At 39.1% G+C, this 23064-nt stretch overlaps 1 protein-coding gene across 1 annotated transcript in view; it reads right to left on the bottom strand.

Moving 5' to 3' along the window:
* Window positions 1-23064, bottom strand: part of MYBPC1 (myosin binding protein C1) — a 138137-nt gene that overhangs the window by 14679 nt on the left and 100394 nt on the right. The window contains exons 18-26 of the mRNA XM_068561972.1: window positions 21148-21310; window positions 19931-20037; window positions 19473-19606; window positions 13774-13933; window positions 12424-12528; window positions 11474-11662; window positions 10099-10233; window positions 5863-6030; window positions 2480-2568 (exon numbers count right to left, since the gene is read on the bottom strand). Of these exons, the coding sequence (XP_068418073.1) occupies window positions 2480-2568; window positions 5863-6030; window positions 10099-10233; window positions 11474-11662; window positions 12424-12528; window positions 13774-13933; window positions 19473-19606; window positions 19931-20037; window positions 21148-21310 (1250 nt within the window). The remainder of the gene's footprint in view (window positions 1-2479; window positions 2569-5862; window positions 6031-10098; window positions 10234-11473; window positions 11663-12423; window positions 12529-13773; window positions 13934-19472; window positions 19607-19930; window positions 20038-21147; window positions 21311-23064) is intronic.

Below are 23064 nucleotides of genomic sequence, written 5' to 3'. Positions count from 1 at the left end.
ACTTGCACAAGGCCTTGTAGCTAAGTGCTGGAACCTGGTCTTCTAGCCAGGTCTCTTCAGCTCCAAAGCCTGCACATCACAGCCTAATGGTTCAGAACATGGGCCCTGGGACCCTAGAATCTGTATTTGGATCCTGACTCCACTACTTAATAGCTGTGTGACTTTGGGCAAGTTACTTACACTCCCTGCCGCAGTTTCCCAATCTGTAAAATGGAACGAGAGTACCTTTCTTCAGGGTGGTTATCACGACTGAAGTTCTGAGAAAGCTTCTGTGCACTGCAGAGGTGTTTCATTAATATCATCTACATGCTAATGATTATTATCGTTCCACTGTACTGTGTTGCTCATTTCAGACTTGTCTGTAATTCTCTCTCTGTTCTCTCTAGCAGCTGAAACTATTCTTTAAGAGCAGACTTTGAGTAATTATAATCTCATTCAAGGACGTGAGTTTCAGTTTACGTTACAAAGGAACTTCCTAGGATTCCTGAGCGCCCAGGCTCACACCACAGACAGGAACCAAGCATTAATTCCGTTGGGTAACGCACAGCCTTCCCATGGGCTCCTAATGTGGCTTGTTGATAGGTTCTGCTAAGGAATGTGAGAGACACACATCAAACCCCTCCCCATAGGGCCTGAAGAATGGTTGCAGGTGCTCAGATGTGCATATGGGAAGTAGAGAACAATATTGTTAAAGATGGGAAAAATAGCTCCAGGTCTCATTTCCTTAAGTGTACAATTTACTATTAACTACTGGGGGAAAAAATTGAGTTCTCTGATAACTTATGGAGTGAAAAAAGCACCGGATTCAGTATCTGGAGATATAGACTCTGTTCATGGCACTACCATTTATTTGCTGTGTGACTTTGGGCAAGTCACTTAACTTCTCTGAATGTCAGTTTCTTCCCTTCTCAAGGGGGGTAAGGAAATCTGCCATTCCTGCCTCACAAGGTGTTTCTGGGGCTCAAATGAGAAAAGGTTCGAGAACTCTAGAGGTTACATAAATATACAAACATGACATACCAGTCTCATCACCCCCTTCCTGGTAGCTGACCAGCCCCTGGGGTGCCATACCTATGAGGTCCCTGTTCTCATGCTCTCTCCTCTCCCAGACCCAGGGACAGAGCTGAATACACTCCCCCACGCCTAACAAGATCCAGGAACTGGGATTAGCCCTAGCTGTTGACATGATGTGGGAACTAGAGGGCTGATTCAGCCCCAGTCCAGGGCTGGGGCTGGGTCCTGGGTGCCCGCCTTGTGCCAACTCCTGGTTTTTTTTTTTAGGCTGTGGGAGGGCAGAAGTGGGAGGAACCTTGCCAAGCCATCGCCTTCCTCCTCTGCTGTGTTCACACTCACGTCCTCCTTGACTTCAGTTCTGATTTCATGTGCTGTGTATGTAGAAGCTAACTGCCTCTTCTAAGGCTGGGCCCCAGGTGCAATGAGAATGGCCTGAACTGGCTGTCCCTTTAGGTTAGTTTTCATGGGAGCCTGTGCTTGAACCAGCTCTGCGTGTGTGTGTATGTGTGTGTGTGTGTATCCAAATGTTTGCAGAGACCTAAATTCTAGTTCTAAGGCCATGCTGTCTGACGTAACAGCCGCAAGCTCAATGTGGCCATTTAAACTAAAACTAATTAAAATTAAGGAAAATTAAAAATTCATTTCCCCAGTTGCCCTAGTTCCTAGCTGCACCTTTCAAGTCCTCAGTAGCCACGTTTGGCTGCTGGCTACCATATTGGACATTGCATATACGGAACATTCCTATCATCACAGAAAGTTCTATTCAACAGCACTGTTTAGAGGCATAAAAGGAATCGAATGAGTAAGGAGGTAATGGTGCAGTGGGGGTGTGTGTGTGTGTGCGTGTATGTGTGTGTGTGAGAAAGACAGAGAGAGAGAGAGAGAGAGAGAGAGACCAAAAGTGATTATCATATGCAAAGCCTGGTTAATCTTATAAACAACAGATTCTTTTGAGGGAGCGATGATTTAACAATGTTCGTTTATTTCAGTTAGGGGCATCAAAATTTCAAATTTCAGTTATCCCTCATTGGAATTTGGGTGATTTGAGTGTGGTTTGAGGTAATCATGGGAAGTAAGCACATGTTGTCTTCCTGAATGTTACACCAAGAACTTCACTTAAAAGGAAGACCAGTTTTACAGATGGATAGAACCAGAAAGATCTTTAAGCGTTTCTTGTTGCGGTGTCTCCTGGGTGTTTCCTCTCTGGCACCCTGTGGTCCCTGAGCTTCAGACAAGACTAGGTCTCATTTATCTCATGCAGAAGGAAAATCTGTGACAGTTTTATAGACTTCTGTACTTGTAAAGCAGGAGGTTGTTTAATCACTCTCCAAATCTCCTCCATCCTTTCCTGCTCCTCCTCTGAGGAAATTCTGAATCATGAATAACTTAAATGCTGAAGTCCCTCCCTCTACTCCTTAAACACCCCAGCATGGGAAAGAGAAAATGAGCGACCCTGAATTATTACCTGGAAAGGTATAACCAGATTGATGGCTTCTCCAACTCTGCGGATATAGGTTTGCTTTAGGTGCCTTGGGATGCGAATCTTTGGAGCCTCTGAATGAGAGTAGAAGAGTGTAGTTTTGCAGTCAGTATCATACACTGGAAGCAGCATTACATAAGCATACTTGTCATGATACTCACCAGGACTTCCCTACGCTCATGTCTCTGAAGTAAAACCTCAGTTGGGCTACTAACAAATTATATGTGGTAACTTTGGTTCCAAATGTTCCCTTCAGGGAGAGATGTTTTAACAGTTTGACTCAACAAGATTATTCCCTGACCTCCTTAATTTTACTACAACTTCCTATTTTTATTATAAGCCTAAAGCAACTTTCTAGAAAAACACTAAATTTTCTCTTAGGACCTTATATATTGTTTTCTTAGTTTCTAACAGTGAGTATATTCTGCAATGAACATTCCATAAAAGATCTGCAGTCACCACATTAGCTGGTAGGACTGCCCATTTTTTCTCACCAGAAAAGAATAATAAAAAATGCTTTAGCACCTAGCACTTGTTATTTATGTAATTATGTTAGAATTTGATGGTAACTTTCTCCCTTTATGACTAAGGTGAAGTATATAACAGGCAGCCCTAGCCCACTGCATATTAATGTTCATTCATTAAACACCATGAAGATACTAGAACATGTGGATGTAAACCCATCAGAAGCAGAGAATCAAGGCTCATGGCTCACAGCGATGAGGTGGGTCATATCCCTTGAGGGCTCTGTATGGAACAGATACTGGGATAAATGCTTTTCACGAAGGGACCAGTTTAAACCTCACAGCCACCTTATGACACAGGTACTGTTTTTACTTTAGGATAAAGAAGTTAAAGCAACAGGGGTTTAAGTCACCTGCCCCAAGGTGACACAGCCAGGATTAGACCTGGAATCAGCTTCCGGTGCCTATGCTCTGCTTAGACACATGGACTGCGGGGTCAGAGAGATCTGGGTTTGAGTTCCAGATCAGACAGTAGATCTGGTCTCAGCCTATTCCGTAAAACTGGGATGATAACAGCATCTAATTCACAGCATTGCAGTGAGGATTAAATAATGTCATGCATATAAAGCGTTTAGCATAATGGCTGAGAATAGTAAGTGCTCAATAAACTTTAGGGGAAGAAGATGATGATGATGGTAGTGGTGGTGATTTCTGAATGTTGGTGCTGGAAGAGAACTTGAGAGATCCTCTAACTCCCTAACTTTACATAGGAGGAAAAGGAGACTCAGCGAGGTTCTGTAGCACATTACACCATCATCATAATAAAAGCTAACATATACCAAGGGCTTATTATGTGGCCAGCATTCTTTAAGCAAATAACATGGATTAATTTATTCAACTCTCACAACCTCTTGATGTGATAAGTACTATTACTGTATCCGTTTTGCAGATGAAGAAATTAAGGCACAGGAAGATCAAGTCCCTTGCCTGAGACCACGTGGTTAATAAATGAAGGAAACAGGACTCAGCTTTCATAGTCTGTCTCCAGAATCTACTAAGAAAATGTGCATGCTTCATACTTTCTACCATCCATCCATCCACCCATCCATCCATCCATCCATCCCCTAACTTACTCCCAAAAGGTTTCAGGCAGTCACACCGTAAGTCTGTGGCTCAACATGGTCCAGACCCAGATGTTCAGGCCCCTTCCCAGTATTCTTTGCCCTGGAGCACCGATTCTCAAATTTTTTGGTCTTAGAATCCCATTACACTCTTAAAAATCATCAAAGGCCCCGCAAAGCTTTTGTTTATGTGGACTGTATCTATCATATTTACCATACTAGAAATTAAAACCAATAAATTTTGAAATACTTATATATTTATTGCTTGAAAAATAATAACAACATAAATATCATTTAAATGAAAACAACCATATTTACATTAACAAAAATTTGTGATATGAGTGGCATTATTTTATATTTTGGCAAATCTCTTTAATCTCTGACTTAATAGAGGCTAGCTGGACTTTATTTATTTCTGCCTCTAATCGGTTGCAATACACTGTTTTGGTTGAAGTACATGAAGAAAATTTGGCTTCACACAGACAGGAAGAATATTTTAATAAACTTTTCAGACAGTTGTGGGTATTCCTCTTTGATTCTACACTGAAACACAGGTTGTAATTTCTTAAGGGTTAGCTGCAGTATGGAATCTGAAACCTTCTATGAACTTTTCATATCTGTTACATTAAAGCCCATTGGTCTGCCTTCCATTTTGAATGTATCTTACCCATGCATGATTTTTTTTAACTTGCACTGGTCATTTGGAAAATATTGCTTCAATGAATTATGCAGATTGCCCAAATGTTGAAATACTGCATTATTCAATGTCAAAAAATTACATTTGCTACTATCACCACCTACTTCATCAGAAAAGATTTTAAGTATTGGAAAGCTGCCAAGTCCATGATGGTGGATACCAGTTTTCCATAATTGTAATTTTTGCTTCAAAGATTAAAGTTTTTCATTGACAAGTTGACAATAAATACTGTAAGTTGTTTTCCTTCAAGTAACAGGCTCACTCCATTCTTTTTCTAGAAAATGTCTGCCAAATACCCAAGTCTGACTAGCCAGAGTTTGTCACTCTGTCATTCTTTCGAGGAAAAATGGAGTTTCACAGAAAAGGTCACGAGTTTAGGCTCTAATTCAGTTGCACAAATGCTTTTCCTAGAGACAACCATCGTACTACGGTATTTAGCGTAAGAGTTTCACGTATACTTTGCATTTCATTGTCAAACAGAGTATAGGAAAAAAGTGTACTCAAGAACCAAGGTTTCAGAATATAAATGATTTGTATGCATCATCAAGAACACCCCAAGGCAAAACTGGCCCTTTAATTTTAATTGCGAGTGCATGGTGGTGAGGAAGAAAAGACCAGCCAGACAATTTGGTGGCACAGATTGGATCTGTGCTAAGGCACCAGCAGTTCTACACACCATCACTTTTGTACCATCCGTGCAGAGGTCAAGCATTGAAAAGGGAAAACAATGTGTTCATATCATTATGAAAATGGTTTTGACCTCGCAGACTCATTTGAGCCATTTTGCTGCTGTATGGTTTGTCTGAAATGCTTCCCCCGCCGCTCCCCCCCAACCCCTTGTGACTAGGCAGCCCAGCTGCCTATTGGCTCATGGAACCTGGTGTAGTTATCTGGTCCTCATACCAAGTTATAAACCGGGAGCTGACTCCCCACGCTGCCTATAAAGGGCAGTTTTGTTCATTTCTAACTCCCAGGAGATATTAATAAAATATCAAAGGAGTGACAACAAAATAGGAGGGCTTGAGAAAGAAAGAGGTTAAAAAAAATGTGAAATGGAGACAAAATTTTGAAAGCCTTGCCACCTACCTATGATTTCTTTCACAAGGATGGGCTGAGAGTAGTACTTGGGATCGCTGGCACCGGCGGCGTTCACAGCTTTCACACGCACAAAGATCCTTGCATCCGTTGGCAGACCTGTGATGGTGAACTTGGTCTTCTCGATCAGCTCTGTGTTTGCAACTATCCAGCTGTCAGCTAAAATCCATTAGGAAAAAAAAAAAAAAAAACAACCAAAAGACAAGAAGGAAGAATGGTGGTTAGTGAAAGAAATCATCCTGTTAAACAGTCAACTCCAAATTAGTATTTTACTCAAAATTAAATCATTTGGAGGGAATGTGACTTTGGTCTGGACTCAGACTACATGGCTGGGTGTTTTTCATATTTAAATGAAAAATGGCCTAGAAGGGCTAATGTAAATAGCAGGAAGAATGATAATCAGATTCTACCATCTTTGAAAAACCTCTTATTCAGGATACTAGGGTATCCTGAACAATGGTAACTGTCCCAGGAATTTTGTAGTAGTTTATCCCAATTTGGTTTTACAAGGTACATTTTTACAATTGATGTAACCATGATGATGTTTAACCATTTATACACATTAAAGTTCAGAAAAAGAGGAAAATGCTATTCTTATGAATGAGAGACACCAACCTTTACAGTCATATGATCTCTCCATTTTATCCTGGTTGGTTTATTATTATAAGACATTTATATGGGCAGGGGAAATCTGATCATGCTCCCAATGATGAAGAAAAGATGCTTATATCCATGGCAAAAGGAACCACAACTCAGGAGCCAAGACCTCATAAGGAATTGGCACGATCTTTTACCGCAATCAAAAGTTCTGATTTTTTAAATACTTTTGGTGGCTTTGTCTTCAACAGCAAGAAAATTTAAAGCCAGCATCCAGGTTTTACAAATATTTCAGGTTCTAAAAGTTTGTATGCATCATTATGCCCATGGGGGGAAAAAAAGAAGCTTGGATCCCACATTGTAAACTCACCGCCCGCCCTCCCCCTCCATCTCTAAGGGCTTTTTTGTGTGTGGGTGTACTTCAGGCTGGGGCATGGAACATTCCCAGAAACTTTATCATACAGTAAGAAAGTTTGAGAGCTTTCAGAGAATACTTTACCTGGTAGATCATATGCAGCCTCCCCATTTTCACCAGACTGTTTTGCTGATGTACCTTTGAGAATCCATCATTAAAATTAATTAAACACACCCACTTTCACAACAGAAGAATATCATACCAGTAGTCAGCATTCTCTGTTAGTAAAGTATGCAAAGTATGCAAAGATATTTGTCTTCAGAACAGTGAGAAGAGACCAAACACATTAGAGGAGGGGGGAATTCCTCAGGAGGGGCACAGCCTGCTCTGTTCAGACTGTGGGCTTTTTTTGTCCTGAGGCACCTGCCACAGAGAAGAGGAGGAGAAAGGAGGCTGGGGCACCTCCAACTGTGGGAGCAAGAGGTAGAGAACAACAAAGCAAGACCCTGAAGACAAAGGCGGAGCAGGTCCTGGACTCCACAGGGCAGCAATGCCCAGTGGAACAGTCTACCCTTGCTCCTGTCCCTGCTACTTCAGCCTGGGAGGGTCCTGTGGGTCCCCAGGGAACACAGTTCTCCCACTATGGGGCTCACACATCAGAGTCTGGGAGTGAGGGCACTTGAGATACGGCCAGCCCTGTCTTACCAGGAAATGAAAATGCTCTCCATGGAAGTGGAAACTGCCCCAGCAGCCCAGGAGGCAGCCCCTGGTTGCCATGACAACAAGCTCTTGGTCTGGCAAACTGAGCTGCATTCCACATGGGTGGAGGGAATGCCGCTGACTCACAGAGTGCCTGTAGGTGTACCCCGCTAGTTTGGGATGATGACCATCTAGGCTATCAGGAATGGAGCAGGGGGATAGGGACTAGACTGGCCCCTCTTGGAACCTTCTCCTCTCTCTTATTTCAACCCTTCTAGGAGTATCAGGTTGAAGGAGCAGCAAGCGAGAGGCATGTGGATGATACACATTACTTAGGACTTTGAAAAAGAGCTACATCTTGAAGCCAATGGTTTGTTTGGGAGCTACTGTGTTGATGTTTTCATAATCAAGAGACGATTGATGAGAACGTGAAATAGGAGACTGAGAAAACATGCATGAAAGAGTGAAGAACTAGGGAAGAAGAAAATTTCAAGAGAAAAGAGGATGAAACAAGATCAGAGGGAAACAAAAACATCTCTTCGCATTTGAACTACTTGAGGGAAAGAGAGAAAGAAAACGGTGTCCAGGGGATGGGAAAGGAAAGTGAAAGTTATTTAATACATGAGGAGAATTTTTAAGGAAGAAAAGGAAGAACCAAGGGTGAAGAAGAGTAAAATGGTGCAGGCATTAAACAATAAAATAAACACCAAGAGAAAGACAGAGTCCAAACCAACACACGATCTTATAAAAGAAAGAATTCTCTTACAGAATAAAACCTGCCATATCTAAAAGCATTAAACACTACAGAAAATTAGTCTGGAGGACAACAGCCATTAAAAGAGAATGAAGAATAGGGCAGCCACATAAAGGAAGTAAGAAAAGACTGCAAGAAGAAAGATATACACGTTATAAAAGAACTACCATAGAAAGCTAATTCCAAAACGTTATGTGGCAAAAATATATACATAATAATGACTGTGTACATATATATATGTATATGCGGGTATACATATATATCTACATAGACCACACACAGAATTATGCAAAATACACTTCGTTGTATTTTATCTAAGGTGGGTAACATCAAAATGACAGCCATCTATCATTTTGCTGTATCTTCTTACTTTTTAAACCTATCAGAAAGAAAAGAGTAAACAATTTGCTCTGTTTCATACATACACAAAAGGTTTGTATTCAGCAGCCCCACCACACAGAAGACTGGGAAGTTCTGCTAGCTGGGTGGTATAAATAACAGAGAGGAGGGCTTGGGAGTTTTTCAAATTGGGGGACGGGAATGGAATGGGAATAAACCATACTCCAAAGCACTCAAGATTATAATGTCTCCACAGGTTTTGGTTAGTGGCTTTCTAAGCCCTGGAAAAATCAACAATAGTGTTCTGTGAGTGAGTGCATGTGAACGGAACTGAGTGTTACCAAGATGCTTTATTCCCCCTTTCTCTCTACTCTCCCGACCAACGCTGGTTATTTCCATGCGTGCCCCCATCCAGAAGCCTGGGGCTTCTTTTTCAGCAGTTTTCTCTTCAAAGTTAGAAATTTCTTCTCCATAGAGGTTTTCCTTCTGGGGAGGTGTTCACACTCCTGGTTTCCCAAATGTGCTCTGGAGTCTCTCTTTCCTTCACCTATGATCCACGTTAAAGTTTGGGGTCCAAAGAGTTTTCTTAGAGTTAGAGGCCAAGTCTGGCCTCTCATTTGTGGAGATAGGAACAAACTTCCCTGGTGGATTGTTTCCCTACCATGACCTAGAATGCAGCCCGAGTCCAGAGCTGGGGCAATTTTATTCACCCATCTCCAAATCATGACAAGTATGAAATCAAAAACACAAGAGGCTTTTAGTGAATTTCACATCTTTTTTTGGTTTTAGGTACACTCTGGCCTATATTTTCTTGTGTCATTTTCTCTTTTTCTATTATTTCTATCAACAAGGGTTTTTTTTGCCTGTTTCTCTTCCCCTCCTAAATTTAAGCCATTAAATTTTTATGCACTCATATCCTGAGACAAGTTACTGCCATAATGTTGAATCTATTTCTTACACCCTCTGGGATTTAATGCTGATTCTTTTAAACACTGAAAGTTGTCCTTAATTATTCTTTTTTTTCCCTTTAAGAAGGCAGAATTGATCACCAGATAGTCAAGTATATAATCTCTCTTTATTACCCAGAAATAGGCAGCTCTGTTGATAGCTGACCTCTGCTCAGTATAGAGTTTAGAATTTCCAACTTGCTTTATCCTACCTAGAATTTTATTTTGCTTTGGTACATTTTAATTCCACCAATTCAAGAAGTGGGAGTCCCTGAAGTTTGGTCAGAATCTCTCCTCCTATGTCCTAGATCGCTCATGTTGTCGGATCTGGGAGCCTACCTGGGATATTTTTGAGATCTCAGTTTGTTAGTCAAGTAACAAAGAAGGGCTAAATTCTCATCCATCATAGAAGGATGACCTTTGGCTTGTTGTCATTTTCAGGAGGAAGGAGACGAGTTCCCAAGAAAGAGAAACAAAAGGGGGGCATATCTCACCTATTGATGAGGGTATTCGTTTGAACTACTAGTTGTACTTACTTCCTTCAAAGCAATACTCTAGCACATAGCCATCTAAACCTGCTGCACCAATGTGGTCGGGGGGCCGCCACTTCATTGTGACAGTGGTGTCAGTTACAGAGTCAACAGCCAGAAGAGTAGGTGGGCTGGTTACAGCTTCAGAGATAAAAGAGACAGAAAAAGAAGAAATTATTCACTACAGAATTATGGCACAGGAACTGTGATAAAATGAACTAGGATACAAATAAAAATATACACAGGGACTTCCCTGGTGGCACAGTGATTAAGAATCCGCCTGCCAATGCAGGGGACACGGGTTCGAGCCCTGGTCCGGGAAGATCCCACATGCCGCGGAGCAACTAAGCCCATGAGCCACAACTACTGAGCCTGCGCTCTAGAGCCCGCGAGCCACAACTACTGAAGCACTTGTGCCACAACTACTGAAGCCTGCACGCCTAGAGCCTGTGCTCTGCAACAAGAGAAGCCACCGCAATGAGAAGCCCACGCACTGCAACGAAGAGTAGACCCTGCTCGCCGCAACTAGAGAAAGCCCATGCGCAGCAACGAAGACCCAACACAGCTAAAAATAAGTAAGTAAATAAATAAATAAATAATAAAAAATATACACAGAAGCCCCCCACGTGTTAATAAAATTCAACGAGACTCCTCGAGCATATGCTGTGTTTACGGCAAAGATCTGCCAGATGTGAAAATTTTTTTATCAACGCTGTCACACTTTCCCTCCATTTGGGAGGTTGACATGGGAGTCTGGGAGGCCCAGGAAGTTGAAAAAGTCAAAGTTTGAGATCTAATGATCTAGAGTAAATTTCCCATAACTTTCTAATTTTAAAGTGCAAACTCTTGTACTAAATATTTCTACTGAAAAATCTACTCACTATCAGAAAATAGTGGAGACGTCTTGTCTTCTCTTTCTTTGCCTTTACTGAACTGACTTTTTTGGTTCAATAGATAACATTTAAAGTGTGACTATAAAGCAAAGAGACTAGCTTTCAAGTGTGCTTGGTTGACTTGATGTCAATTTGTTTTAGTTATAGTGTTTACACCAGGGCGCTGGGTTATACTTTCAGAAGGACAAATGGGGGTAGTCTTGTGTCAATGGGCCCAGCTACATGTTTCCAGTGGGGAGGGGCAAACAGAGCCACCCACAGCTGTCCTTGGAATTCTGGTAATAAATTCCAGGGCCTACATTATGAAGGCATTCAACTCTATTGTGTTGTTTGTAATTTCTTAGAAAATTGCCCCTAACCACCTCTAGTCTCCTACTCCTGTATCACTCTAAGAAGCTTCCAGGTCTGCTCCAGTTAGAGGTCAGTAGGAAGCAGTCACAATCTGGGGCAACGATTTTCATGACAAAGACACACCTCTCTTGACTCACCCAATGGAACAAAAGGTTTGGAGGGCATACTGGGCTTGGAGAGGCCAACGGCATTGACCGCAAAGATGCGGACCTCGTAGGCCACACCTTCAATCATCTTCTTGGGCTCAAAGGTTGTTTCTTTGCAGAGATCAAAATTCAGCCTCATCCACCTGGAGCTTTGCTTCTTTTTCCTCTCAATGAAGTAACCTGAAGGGGACACAAAACGGAAACTGACGTTTTTCCTTGGTCTCCAAAATTAAACTTTGTCAGATATTATAATGTTCAAAAATTTCCCGTATTCTCAGCACGCTAAGTGAAATAGTCATATATGTATTTTTAACCCATCTTATTCCATTGGTTTTTTGAGAGAGATTATAAAGAATACAAATATTAACATCATGGGATATAGATAAAAATAACAAGACTAGAAAAAATTAAAATTGTATTAGGAAGAGAAGAGAAAAAAATAAACCACAGATATGTAGGCCATAGAAACTTACATAGTCACTCTATTTGAGCAACAGATGTGGCTTTGAGTCCCAGCAATGTAAGAAGGGGGAAATAACCAGTTTTGTGAGTTTCATTATTAGCAAGTAGAAGAAAGTTCCTGTTCCACAGGGGAAGCAAATTCTTCTAAGTATTTAACTCTAGAAGAAATTGCCTCATAGACATAATTCTATGGATCTAGGCATTTACTGACCAGAATAAAGTTAGACTTACAGTTGTTTCAAAATTAGATATTGAACAGAAATGTCAAACAAAAAAAGAGGACAGGCAATCAGATGATATTCATCAGAGCTATTTAAATCTCAAGTACTTATAAAGCATCCCCCAATATATTTCAGTGTGAATGGATATTTAAAAGTTTTCTTCTAAATGCAGTATTTTAAAATGTACTTTGTACTAATATGCATAAAGGGGACACCAACTCCACTGGCAGTTCCACAGATGGACCAACATGCAGTTACCTAAGATTGGGGACCCTCCATCATAGAGAGGAGGCTCCCAGTTCATGATGCACCAATCATCTCCCACATGTGTCACACGCGGCGCCACTGGAGGATCAGGGACGTCTGTAGCAAACAAAAAATAGAATAGAATAAAAAAAAATAAAATTGAGGGAGTGAGAGCACAAAGAAGAATGTTCATTGGAAAGTATGTTTTTGGATGATAATCATAGAAGCAAGGTTATTTCGTATTATTTTTCCATGTTTACTGAAATGCACGGGTAACTAATTTGGGTACAAGGTCATGCTCCATATGGAATCAGGGAAGATGAGCCCAATACAAATAAAATCATGATGTCTCCAAATCCTTTAAACTAGTGTCACATTACAGAGCCGTATGAAACCCAAGACTCTTGTTATTTACATTGAAAATGGCGACGAAGAAATTACTGCCTAAATGTTGGACGTGATTTTGTTTTTTTGTCTTTTAACCACAGAAGTGAACTTGCAGCAGAACTGAATCAAGGACTAATTACTGCACATTTTACATCAGTTGTTGTATAAGATGTTGACTGGTAGAAATCCAAGTCAAAAATGGCAAGTTACCATGTCTTATAAATATAGTTCAGTACATAACAAAGTGACCTTAGTTTTGGATCAGTTTGAAATATGTTTCTTGGGAATTCCCTGGTGGTCCAGTGGTTAGGATGTTGCACTTCTGCTGCAGGTACGGGTTCGATCCCTGGTAGGGGAGCTAAGATCCCGCATGCCACATGGCGAGGCCAAAAAAAAAAAAAAAAGAGAGAGAGAAAAGAAAAAAAAGGAATATGTTTCTTAAGGGAAAGCTAAAGTGGGATGAAGAGATCATGAGACCTTGGCGCACCAGTAATCTGCCATACTCATTTCACTTGATTTCAGGGTCAGGAAAAATGTACTTAAATGGTCGTCTAAGAACCAAGGCAGATCTCACTCCTCTACAGTGAGTGTGATGTTGGAAATTATTTAGCAATTGTGTATCAGTGACTGTAGAGGGCACTGAAAGGGAGTGTGGCTGTGGAGAGCTAATAACAGCAACCTCAAAAGGCTAACCTTAGCTACTCCTCGCCACAACTAGTCCTCTAGGCAAACAAAGAGACAAGAGAGGAAAAGAGAGGAAAAGGAAGAAAAAGGAAAGAAAAGAGAAAGAAAGACATATCAAGAAGTGGCAAAGATTAAAAAAAAAGAAAGGCAGTGATTTATAAAATACAGCTACACCGTGTGCTTCTTTGTTGGCTACCCAGAAAAGCTGAGAGAACCAAGAACTTGCAAAGTCTACTTTGGATCTAGACATGTCAGCCTGATTCTAGAAGTCTGTGGACTCATAGGGCTTACCCACAACTTTAATCGTGATGGCTGCATGTGCTTCCCCAGCTTCATTTTTCAGATTTATGTGGTAAACACCAGAATCATCTTTTTCTGCTACATCAATAACCAGAGTGGTGCTGTCAGGGTAATGTTCAGCTCTTATCCGGCTACTGCCCTCCATAATAGCCTATGGAGGAAAGAAATACAATGTGGCATGACCTGTGCAAACAACAAGGACACCTCCAGAGTGCCTGGGCACTTAAGCTGGACATGGTGCTAATGCCTGAAATATGTGTTCTTAGTTTAATCCTCCACCATCTCTAAGGACAAAAGTATTGACATCCTATTTTACACATGGGAAAAACTGTGGCCCAAGGTTACACGGCTAAGAAGTGGTAGAACTGGGATTTGACTCCAAAGTTCATTACCCATTAACTCCTTAAAGAGAAAGTTGGAGGACCAAAAATATAAGCACAGAAGTGTCATTCTAGGAGAAGAGTTTCTTTGTACATGAAATTAGAAATCCTTAAACTCATATCAGAAACTAAATAATGATTTGTTCATTTCTTTAGATGTCTTGGAAATTTAAAAATACTGAAAAGGGTTGAAGAAGGCCACAGTGCCAATTTCCCATACAAGTTGAGTACTGATTTTTCCCTTCCAGTAGGACATGAAAGAATGAACATCTAATTCCCAAAGTAAAGACAGAGTGAGGTTGAGACTTCTATTATATTTTCTTTCTTTTCTCCTTCTTCTCCTTCTCCTTTTCCCCTTCTTATTTTCCTTCATTTCTCGCCTTCCTTCTTCCTTACACCAGAAGTTTAAAGCAGCATTACATTTTTCTGATTCCCAGGTCATATCTTCCATGCAATAATGGACAGCCAATATACAAAGAGGAAAAACAGAGAAGGTCAAGGCAATTTAGAAACAGGGTAATTTGCCACTATTGTCAACTCTACCCTTTTGTGTCTGGATTAGGACTTGTAAGTCTTCAATAACATAAGATTGTGACAACGGTAAGAATACTTGAAATGGCTTTCATAATTCTCATTTTATAATAGAACAAAATTTCCTCATTTTAGCCAAATTCTAATCTTAAGATTGTAAAAGATGTTCTGCTTGAAAAGAAAAATAACTTAGGGTGGTGTTATATTATCCTCTTCATATTTCTATGTTTTATTTTGTTTGTTATGCTATAATTTACATAAAGTAAAATTCATAGTTTTAGATACATAATCTATGAATTTTGACAAATTTATGTGAGTGTATAACCACCCCCATAATCAAGCTACAGACTGTTTCCATCACATCTCACAGTGTGTCCATGCTCCTTGGCATGCAACCCACTAACCCCACATCCTGGTCCCTGGCACCCACTGGTCTGTTATTTGCCCCTTTGGTTTCCCCTTTTCCAGAATGTCATATAAATGGAATCAAACAGTACGTAGTCTTCCGAGTGCATATTTTTAGACTGATCCATGTTGCTGCTTGTATTACTAGTACGTTCCTTTTAATTGTTGAGTAGTTTTCCATTGCATATTCCACGTGCAGTTGGAATATGTTTGTACAATTGGACTTTTGAGTCATTTCCAGGTTTTGACAATTATAAATAAATCTGCAATAAACATTCCTATACGAGTTTTTGTGTGGGCATGTGTTTCATTTCTTCTGGGTAAATACCTCGGAATAGCCTTGTGGAGTTTTATGGTAAGCTCATGCTTAACTTTATAAAAAACTGCCAAACTGTCTTCCAAAGTGGATGTACAATTTTGCATTCCCACCACCAATGTATGAGAGTTTAATTGTTCCATATCCTTGCCAGCATTTGGTACTGTCAGGTTTTTTTTAATGGCTTTTAAAAAATACTCTTTGTTTTTTGTTCCAGCTTCTTTCACACAGCATAATTATTTTGAGAGTCATCCAAGTTATTGCAGTATATCACTAATTCATTCCTTTTTATTCCTTAGTACTCCCTTGTATGAATTTCTTACAATTTGTTTATCCATTCACCCACTGATGGAATTTGCATTGTTTTCAGCTTTTGAATATTACAAATAAGGCTACTATGACCATTTGTCCTAGTAGATTTTTTTGTAGATTACATTGGATTTTCTACATCGATGATTATGTCATCTGCAAATAAAGACAGTTCTACTTCTTCCTTCCCAAAATGGATGTCTTTTGCTTCTCTTTCTTGCTTGACTGCCCTGGCTAGAACCTCCAGTACAATGTTGAACAGAAGTGGTGAGAGTGAACATCTTTTCTCTCTTCTTTCTGATCTTAAAGGGAAAGAATTCAACCTTTCACTATTAAGTAGGATTATAGTTGTAGGATTTTTATGGATGTCTTTTATTATGCTGAGGAAGTTCCTTTCACTTCCTAGTTTGCTGAGAGATTTTTATCAGGAATGGATGTTGGAGTCTGTCAAATGCTTTTCTGTGTCTATCGAGATGACCACATTTTTTCTCTGGTTTGTTAATATGGTGAATTATATTAACTTATTTGAAAATGTTAAACCTACCTTTGCATTCCTGGGATAAGTCCCACGTGGATATAATGTACTGTTCCTTTTATGTATTTTTGGATTTGATTTGTTAAATTCTGTTTAGAATTTTTTCATCTATGTTCAGGAGTGATATTGATTTGTAGTTTTCTCTTCTTGTAATGTCTTTTTCCGGTTTTGCTATAAGGGTAATACTGGCCTTCAAGAATGTGTTGGGAAGTATTCCTATCTTCTCTTCTTCAATTTTCTGGATGAGTTTGTATTGAATTTGTATTATTTCTTTCTTAAATGTTTGGTGGAACTAACCAATAACGCCATCTAGATGTGGAATTTGTTTTGTGAAAAGATTTTAAACTACAAATTCCATTTCTTTCATAGATATAGGGCTATTCAGTACTGACTTAGTGGTATTTTGCAAATTCTGATATGTGTTCACAAATATTTTCTAATTTCCCTTGTAATTTCTTCTTTGATCCATGAATTACTTTTTAAAAAAGCTACTTAGTTTCTAAATATTTGGAAATTTTCCAAATCTTTCTGTTATTGTTTTCTAATTAATTCCACTGTGGTCTGAGAATATACCTTGCATGACCTGAATCCTTTCACATTTACTGAGACTTACTTATGGTCAATTTTGGTAAATCTTCCATGTGCATTTTAAAATAATGCCCAATCTACTTTGTTCAATGGAGTGTTCTATAAATGTCAACTACATCAAGATGGTTGATAGTATTTCTCAAAACTTGTACATTTGTTCTATCAGCTATTGAGAAAAGTAGTAAAATCTCTAACTTACCTATTTTTCTTTGTAATTCTATCATCTTGCTAATTGTTTTCTATTTGTCCCATCTGTCCTTTGTGTCTCTTCTTCTGCCTCCTTTTGGATTCATTAGATACGTTTTTGTGGCTCCATTTTACATCCTGTGTTGGCCTATTAGCTATAACTCTTTGTTTTATTATTTTAGTGATTCCTTTAGGGTTTATAGTATAGTCTACCTTCATGTGGTATTATGATACTTTACATTTAGCAAAAGAAACTTACAACAGCTTACGTCCATTTCACTCCTTTCAATCCTTACTTCCATTTCTCCTCTCTTGGCCTTATGTTTTCATTGTTACAAATTTTACTTACACTTATGTTTGAAGGCCATGGTGCATTGTTATTATTTTTGTTTAAACAACCAAGTATCTTTTTAAGGAGATTTAAATAATAAGAAAAAAATTCTTATATATTGATCCATGTAGTTATTATTTCTGACCCACTTATTGATAGCTCCTTTGTGAAAATGTTTTCATCTTAGTATCATTTCCTTTTGACTTTAGGACTTCTTTTAACATTTCTTGTAGTGCAAATCTGCTGGAGATGACTTCTTTCAGCTTTTGTATATAAATAATTTTATTTTGCCTTCATTTCTGATAATTATTTCTACTGAGTATAGAATTCTAGGTTGACAGTTTTTCCCCCTTTAAACGTTGCTCCACTGTCTTCTCACTTGCTTTGTTTCCGGAGAGATCAGCTGTCATCTTTGTCTTTGTTCCCACCGGTTTAATGTGACTTTTTCTCTGACTACTTTTAAGATTTTTTCTTAACCACACGTTTTGAGCAATTTGATTATGATGGGTCTTGGTGTAGACGTCTTAATGCTCCTTGTGCTTGGATTTTATGGAGCTTCTTGTATCTGAGATTTTCTAGTTTTTATCAAATTTGGGGCCATTTTTTCTCTACATATTTTTATGTCCCCCTCTTTGGGGACTCCAATTACACATAGATTTGACTGCTTGAAGTTGTTCCATAGCTCAATAAAGCTTTTTTTTTTCCTCCAGAAAATGGAAAAGGAGGAAACACTCTCCAACATTTAAAAAAAAAACAAATTATTTTTTAGAGCAGCTTTGCATTCCCTGCAAAATTGAATGGAAAAAGTACAAAGAGTTCTCATATAACCCCTGTCTCCACACACACATAACTTTCCCCACTACTGACATCCCCCAGTAGAGTGGGTACACTTGTTGTAATTAATGAACCTACATTGACACATTGTTATCTTTGAAAGTCTATAGTTTACATCAGGGTTCACTCTTGGTGTTGTACATTTTATGGGTTTTGACAAACCTATAATGACACATATCCATACTTTTAGTATCATATGGAACAGTTTTACCGTGCCTAAAACAGTTTATATAGGAAGCCGCAGAGTCACACTTGAGCCGGCTCTACTCTACCACTCCAATCTTATTTATTATTCTCCTCCTCACTCACGCTGCCTTGGCCACACTGGCCTTCTCTGTATTCCTCCAACACATTAAGTGCATTCTCTCCTCTTGTTCTTTGCACTTGCATTGACATCAACTGGAAATCTCTTTGCTTTGATCTTCTCAAAATGGTTCCTTGTTGTCAATCATAGAGGCTGTTCTCATGCCCCATGCAGTCACTTACTAATCATATTACCCTGTTTTGTTTGTTTTTTTTGTTGTTGTTAAATAATTATTTTAATTATTTTATTTTTGGCTGCATTGGGTCTTCATTGCCGTGCGCAGGCTTTCTCTAGTTGCGACGAGCAGGGGCTACTCTTCCTTGCGGTGCACGGGCTTCTCATTGTGGTGGCTTCTCTTGTTGAGCACGGGCTCTAGGTGCACAGGCTTCAGTAGTTGTGGCACGCAGGCTCAGTAGTTGTGGCTTGCAGGCTCAGTAGCTGTGGCACACGGGCTTAGTTGCTTTGCAGCATGTGGGATCTTCCCGGACCAGGGATTGAGCCCGTGTCCCCTGCGATGGTAGGCAGATTTTAAACCACTGCGGCACCAGGGAAGTCCCACCCTGTTTTGTTTTGTTTTTTTAATTTTTGTAGCACTCATTACTATCCAAAGTGACTTTGTTTATTTATTTATTTAAAAATTCATTGTCTATTTCTCTTCCACCCCATTCCCTGACACACATTAGAAGGAAAGGTAGAACCTCTTCACTGCACATAATAACATTCATATGCATATGCACAGGGTCACATAGTAGGTAGTCAGAAATATGAAAAGCAAATGAATAGTTATTATATTCGCCTGAAAATCAGTGATCTTTCTTTATTAAAGGAATTACATCTTTACTGTACATTTATTTGCTGCCTTCTTTCATGTGACTCATGGGAAGCAGGGAGTAAGGTAGGCTGTGTGTGTGTTTGTGTTTGTGTTTGTGTGTGTGTGTGTGTGTGTGTGTGTGTGTGTGTGTAGAACAAACCTTATCTGCTCGGCTCCAAATGGCTTTAGGAGGTGGTTCGCCACTGATGGGAATCTCTAGACGAAGCTTGTTTCCTGCAATTACTGTCACTGTATTGTCAGCATCAAGACCATCCAGGTTGATCTTTGGAGGATCTGGAATATTAACCGTGGCCTTTGTTATCAGACGGTTATTTCCATGTGATCATCTGGGTTAGTACTCGGCTAGTGTTAAACATTGGTAGTAACCAATATTTTATCTGGTCAAAAAGGATATAAGCGGAGTCAAAGTAGTTGGTGCCTGGTACCTTGCAAAACTACTTCATTGTTAAGACCTCTTAAGAATCAACTATTATGATTAGTGATTACTACCAATTCATGTATTTTTCTTTAAATAACATATTTTGAATATAATTCCAAGGTAAGCAAAACCAGAAAAACAAGAACATAACTCTGCAATGATTTCTTTTATCTACTCACCAATAACATGAACTTTGGCAGGCAAAATAACAGAGTAGGCATCTGGTGCAAATACATAATCACCTTCATCCTCAACGAGAGCATTGGTTACCACTAATTTGTGGATTCTAAGGAAATGAAAAAACATATTTCTAAGACTTTGCAAAGATTTAGACTGTGTAGGACCCAAACTGAGGAGACACCTGGTTTTATCTTAACTTGTTTAGTGCAGCCTGGAGAGAGACTGAGAATAATGTGATGCCTTAATTATCCTATTTATTGATCCACATTCAGTATTTATTTTGCGCTATATGAAACTATCTCTACAAATACAGCCTGCTTACTATGCAAGAATCTCTTGTGCCTTTTTAAAATCTCATAGCTTAAGAAAGGATAGAAGATAACACCTCACTGATGCCATATTTTAAGATTCAAGAAATTACCAAGAATAACCTGACTTTGGCTTTTTATGCAAACCTAAGAGCAGTAGTTCTTTTTTTAAAAAATGTTGAGGTATTGTTGACGTACATTATTATATATTTCAGGTATACAACATAGTGATTCACAATTTTTAAAGGTTATACTCCATTTATAGTTATTATAAAGTATTGGCATAAGAGCAATAGTTCTTAACTTTATTGGCATCATGAGCCAGTGAATATCTGATGGACACTATGGCTCCTCAATCTGGAGAAAAACAAGTATTTTTGCACACACAGAACTTACTTACAATTTCAAAGGATTTGTGGGGGCCCCTGAAGTTCATTCACAGTCTCCTAAAAATCCATGGATCCTAGTTTAAGAACTCTTGTCCTACATCTTTGTTAGATTCTAGGATATTATGCAAACTGTCCCCCCCTCAGCAAAAAAAACTGTGGAAAGGTCATATGAGGGGACAGTGAATCCAATTCAACCAGGGACAGTGAATCCAATTCAACCAGTTCCTCAACTAGAACACAGTATCATTCCTCTAAGCTCATGTTTATATGGAAAGACTCAGTCAATGGGTTTTGAAATAACACAGCACCTCACTGTAAGGTACAGGTACAGGATCACAGGTAGGACATGATGTACAACAGAGAACTCACATAGTCTTGCTATTTGAAAGCAAAGAACTGGAAATAGAGCCTCTCCCTATGAGTACTCTCCAAACATCCTCACCAATCATGTAATTTAGGAAGCAGAAGAAGTGAAGATGGGGACCAGCCCTCACTTAGGGACCACCCTAGCTTACTTACCTTCCCCTGTGAACAATCTTTAGACGGTCAGACTCCTGAATGGGTAGGCCATTTTTAGTCCATTTTCCTGATAAGTTTTCAGATATTTCACACTTCAAGCAGATTTCTTTTCCAAGATTTACAGTCTGATCTGTCAGAGGTGTCAATATCTTCAGAGGTTTTACTGCAGAAATAATAGATGGTTATTAAGTGCCAAATCTAAATTCCAGACAGGCCAAGATGGTGTCATTTCACAATGGTACAGTTTCACTATAATGCTTGTTTTGAAAATGAGAATTTGTTCAATGCAGTTGAAATATTTGGGGACAATTAGAGCATAACACACATTTCACGTTTGATTATGCATGATTTTATTCATGAGAAAGACTAGGTGAATCCAGAAAACGGCACCCAGCTGAACTGAGTCAGGTAGGACTGCACAGAGCGCACACATACACCTCAGACATCGACCAGCTACTTTAGTTCACCCACGTTAAATGAGCCACATCCATGCGCATCTGAGATCCATGCACATCCGAGATGACAGCTCTCCATCCAGTTTCAAATAACCTCCTTCCACTACTTCACAATAGCTCACAAACTGCAACACTTCTGATACCACTTCCACAAGCAAATTTCAGGTCTTTTTCAAGGTAAAGTGCCATACTTATTGTAGTATTTATTAACCATTTAACATCTGTAAAACTGTACTACTGTTTTTTTCTTATTAGGTTCTTATCATTTTATTTTTTAAAAAATGTGTCCCTGACAAAATTGTTGAGTGTTGTGTCCTTAACCCCACTTTCCCCAGTAGCCCTATGATTTTTATTGCATGATTTTGTACAGCACAGTAATTTTTAGAAATGCATATGTTACATTATAGCAGGACTGACTGTAATTGCTTTAAATGGATACAAATATCAGATAAGGATCTGCCTATGGTTGAAAAAACTTTTTGATATTACACTACAATGGCCATCATTCCACAAAACATAAGCAGTGTATTGCGATTACTTCCAAATAATTCAATAATCATATGAATTGCAACTGGACTTAGAAAGAAACAAGGAAGCAGGGTTTCTGCTCTGCATGTATTACCGATCTTCTTGTGAAGTTCGCTATTCCAATTTTCATAGCTAACTGGAAGGGACAGACTCTGCCATTAAGAGCTGACTACTGTTAGTGGGTATTTGGGAAAGGACATGAATTCTTTCACGCCTCTAAAGCATATCGGGGGACTTCCCTGGTGGTCCAGTGGTTAAGACTTTGCCTTCCGATGCAAGGGGCGCAGGTTCGATCCCTGGTTGGGGAGCTAAGATCCTACATGTCTCACAGCCAAAAAACCAAGACATAAAAAACAGAAGCAATATTGTAACAAATTCAATAATGACTTAAAAAAAAATGGTCCACATCAAAAAAAAATCTTTAAAAAAATTGTTTAAAAAAATAAATAAAGCATATCGGCAAATTAGCTCTTAGTCTTCTCAATTGAGGCCCATTAGTTTGAGCAACTTCTCAGCCCAAATGTAATTGAAGAATGTTGAATGTTTATTGAAGAGATAGCAAGTTCACCAAACCAAAGGTCACCAAAGGATTAAGCAAACAGGATATCAGGATTTGACATCATATCTAAGTATTTATCATCTATTTATATGGTTTGGGGGTTGAAATATTTCTTAACCATTTGGGTAACTTCTCTGGCAGGTGATTTTTATACTTCCTTCCCAATATTGGTATTCTACTATTAAACTGAGTAGTAAGTTCTTAGAGACCCTGATTGATATGACATAGACACTCAGCTGGAATGGAATCTAATTTTACATATTGAAAATTGCCACAAGTAGAAGTCAAATAGATTGAAACTCTCCTAAAACTGAATTAACAAACACAACACACTAGTAAAACAGCTTGGAAGACATCCAAGGAAGTCTTACTTAC

Source organism: Eschrichtius robustus, chromosome 13 (genome assembly GCF_028021215.1).
Source record: "Eschrichtius robustus isolate mEscRob2 chromosome 13, mEscRob2.pri, whole genome shotgun sequence".
Lineage (NCBI taxonomy): Eukaryota > Metazoa > Chordata > Mammalia > Artiodactyla > Eschrichtiidae > Eschrichtius > Eschrichtius robustus.
The sequence above is the reverse complement of the archived record's forward strand: the minus strand, read 5'-3'. Positions and strand labels throughout refer to the sequence as shown.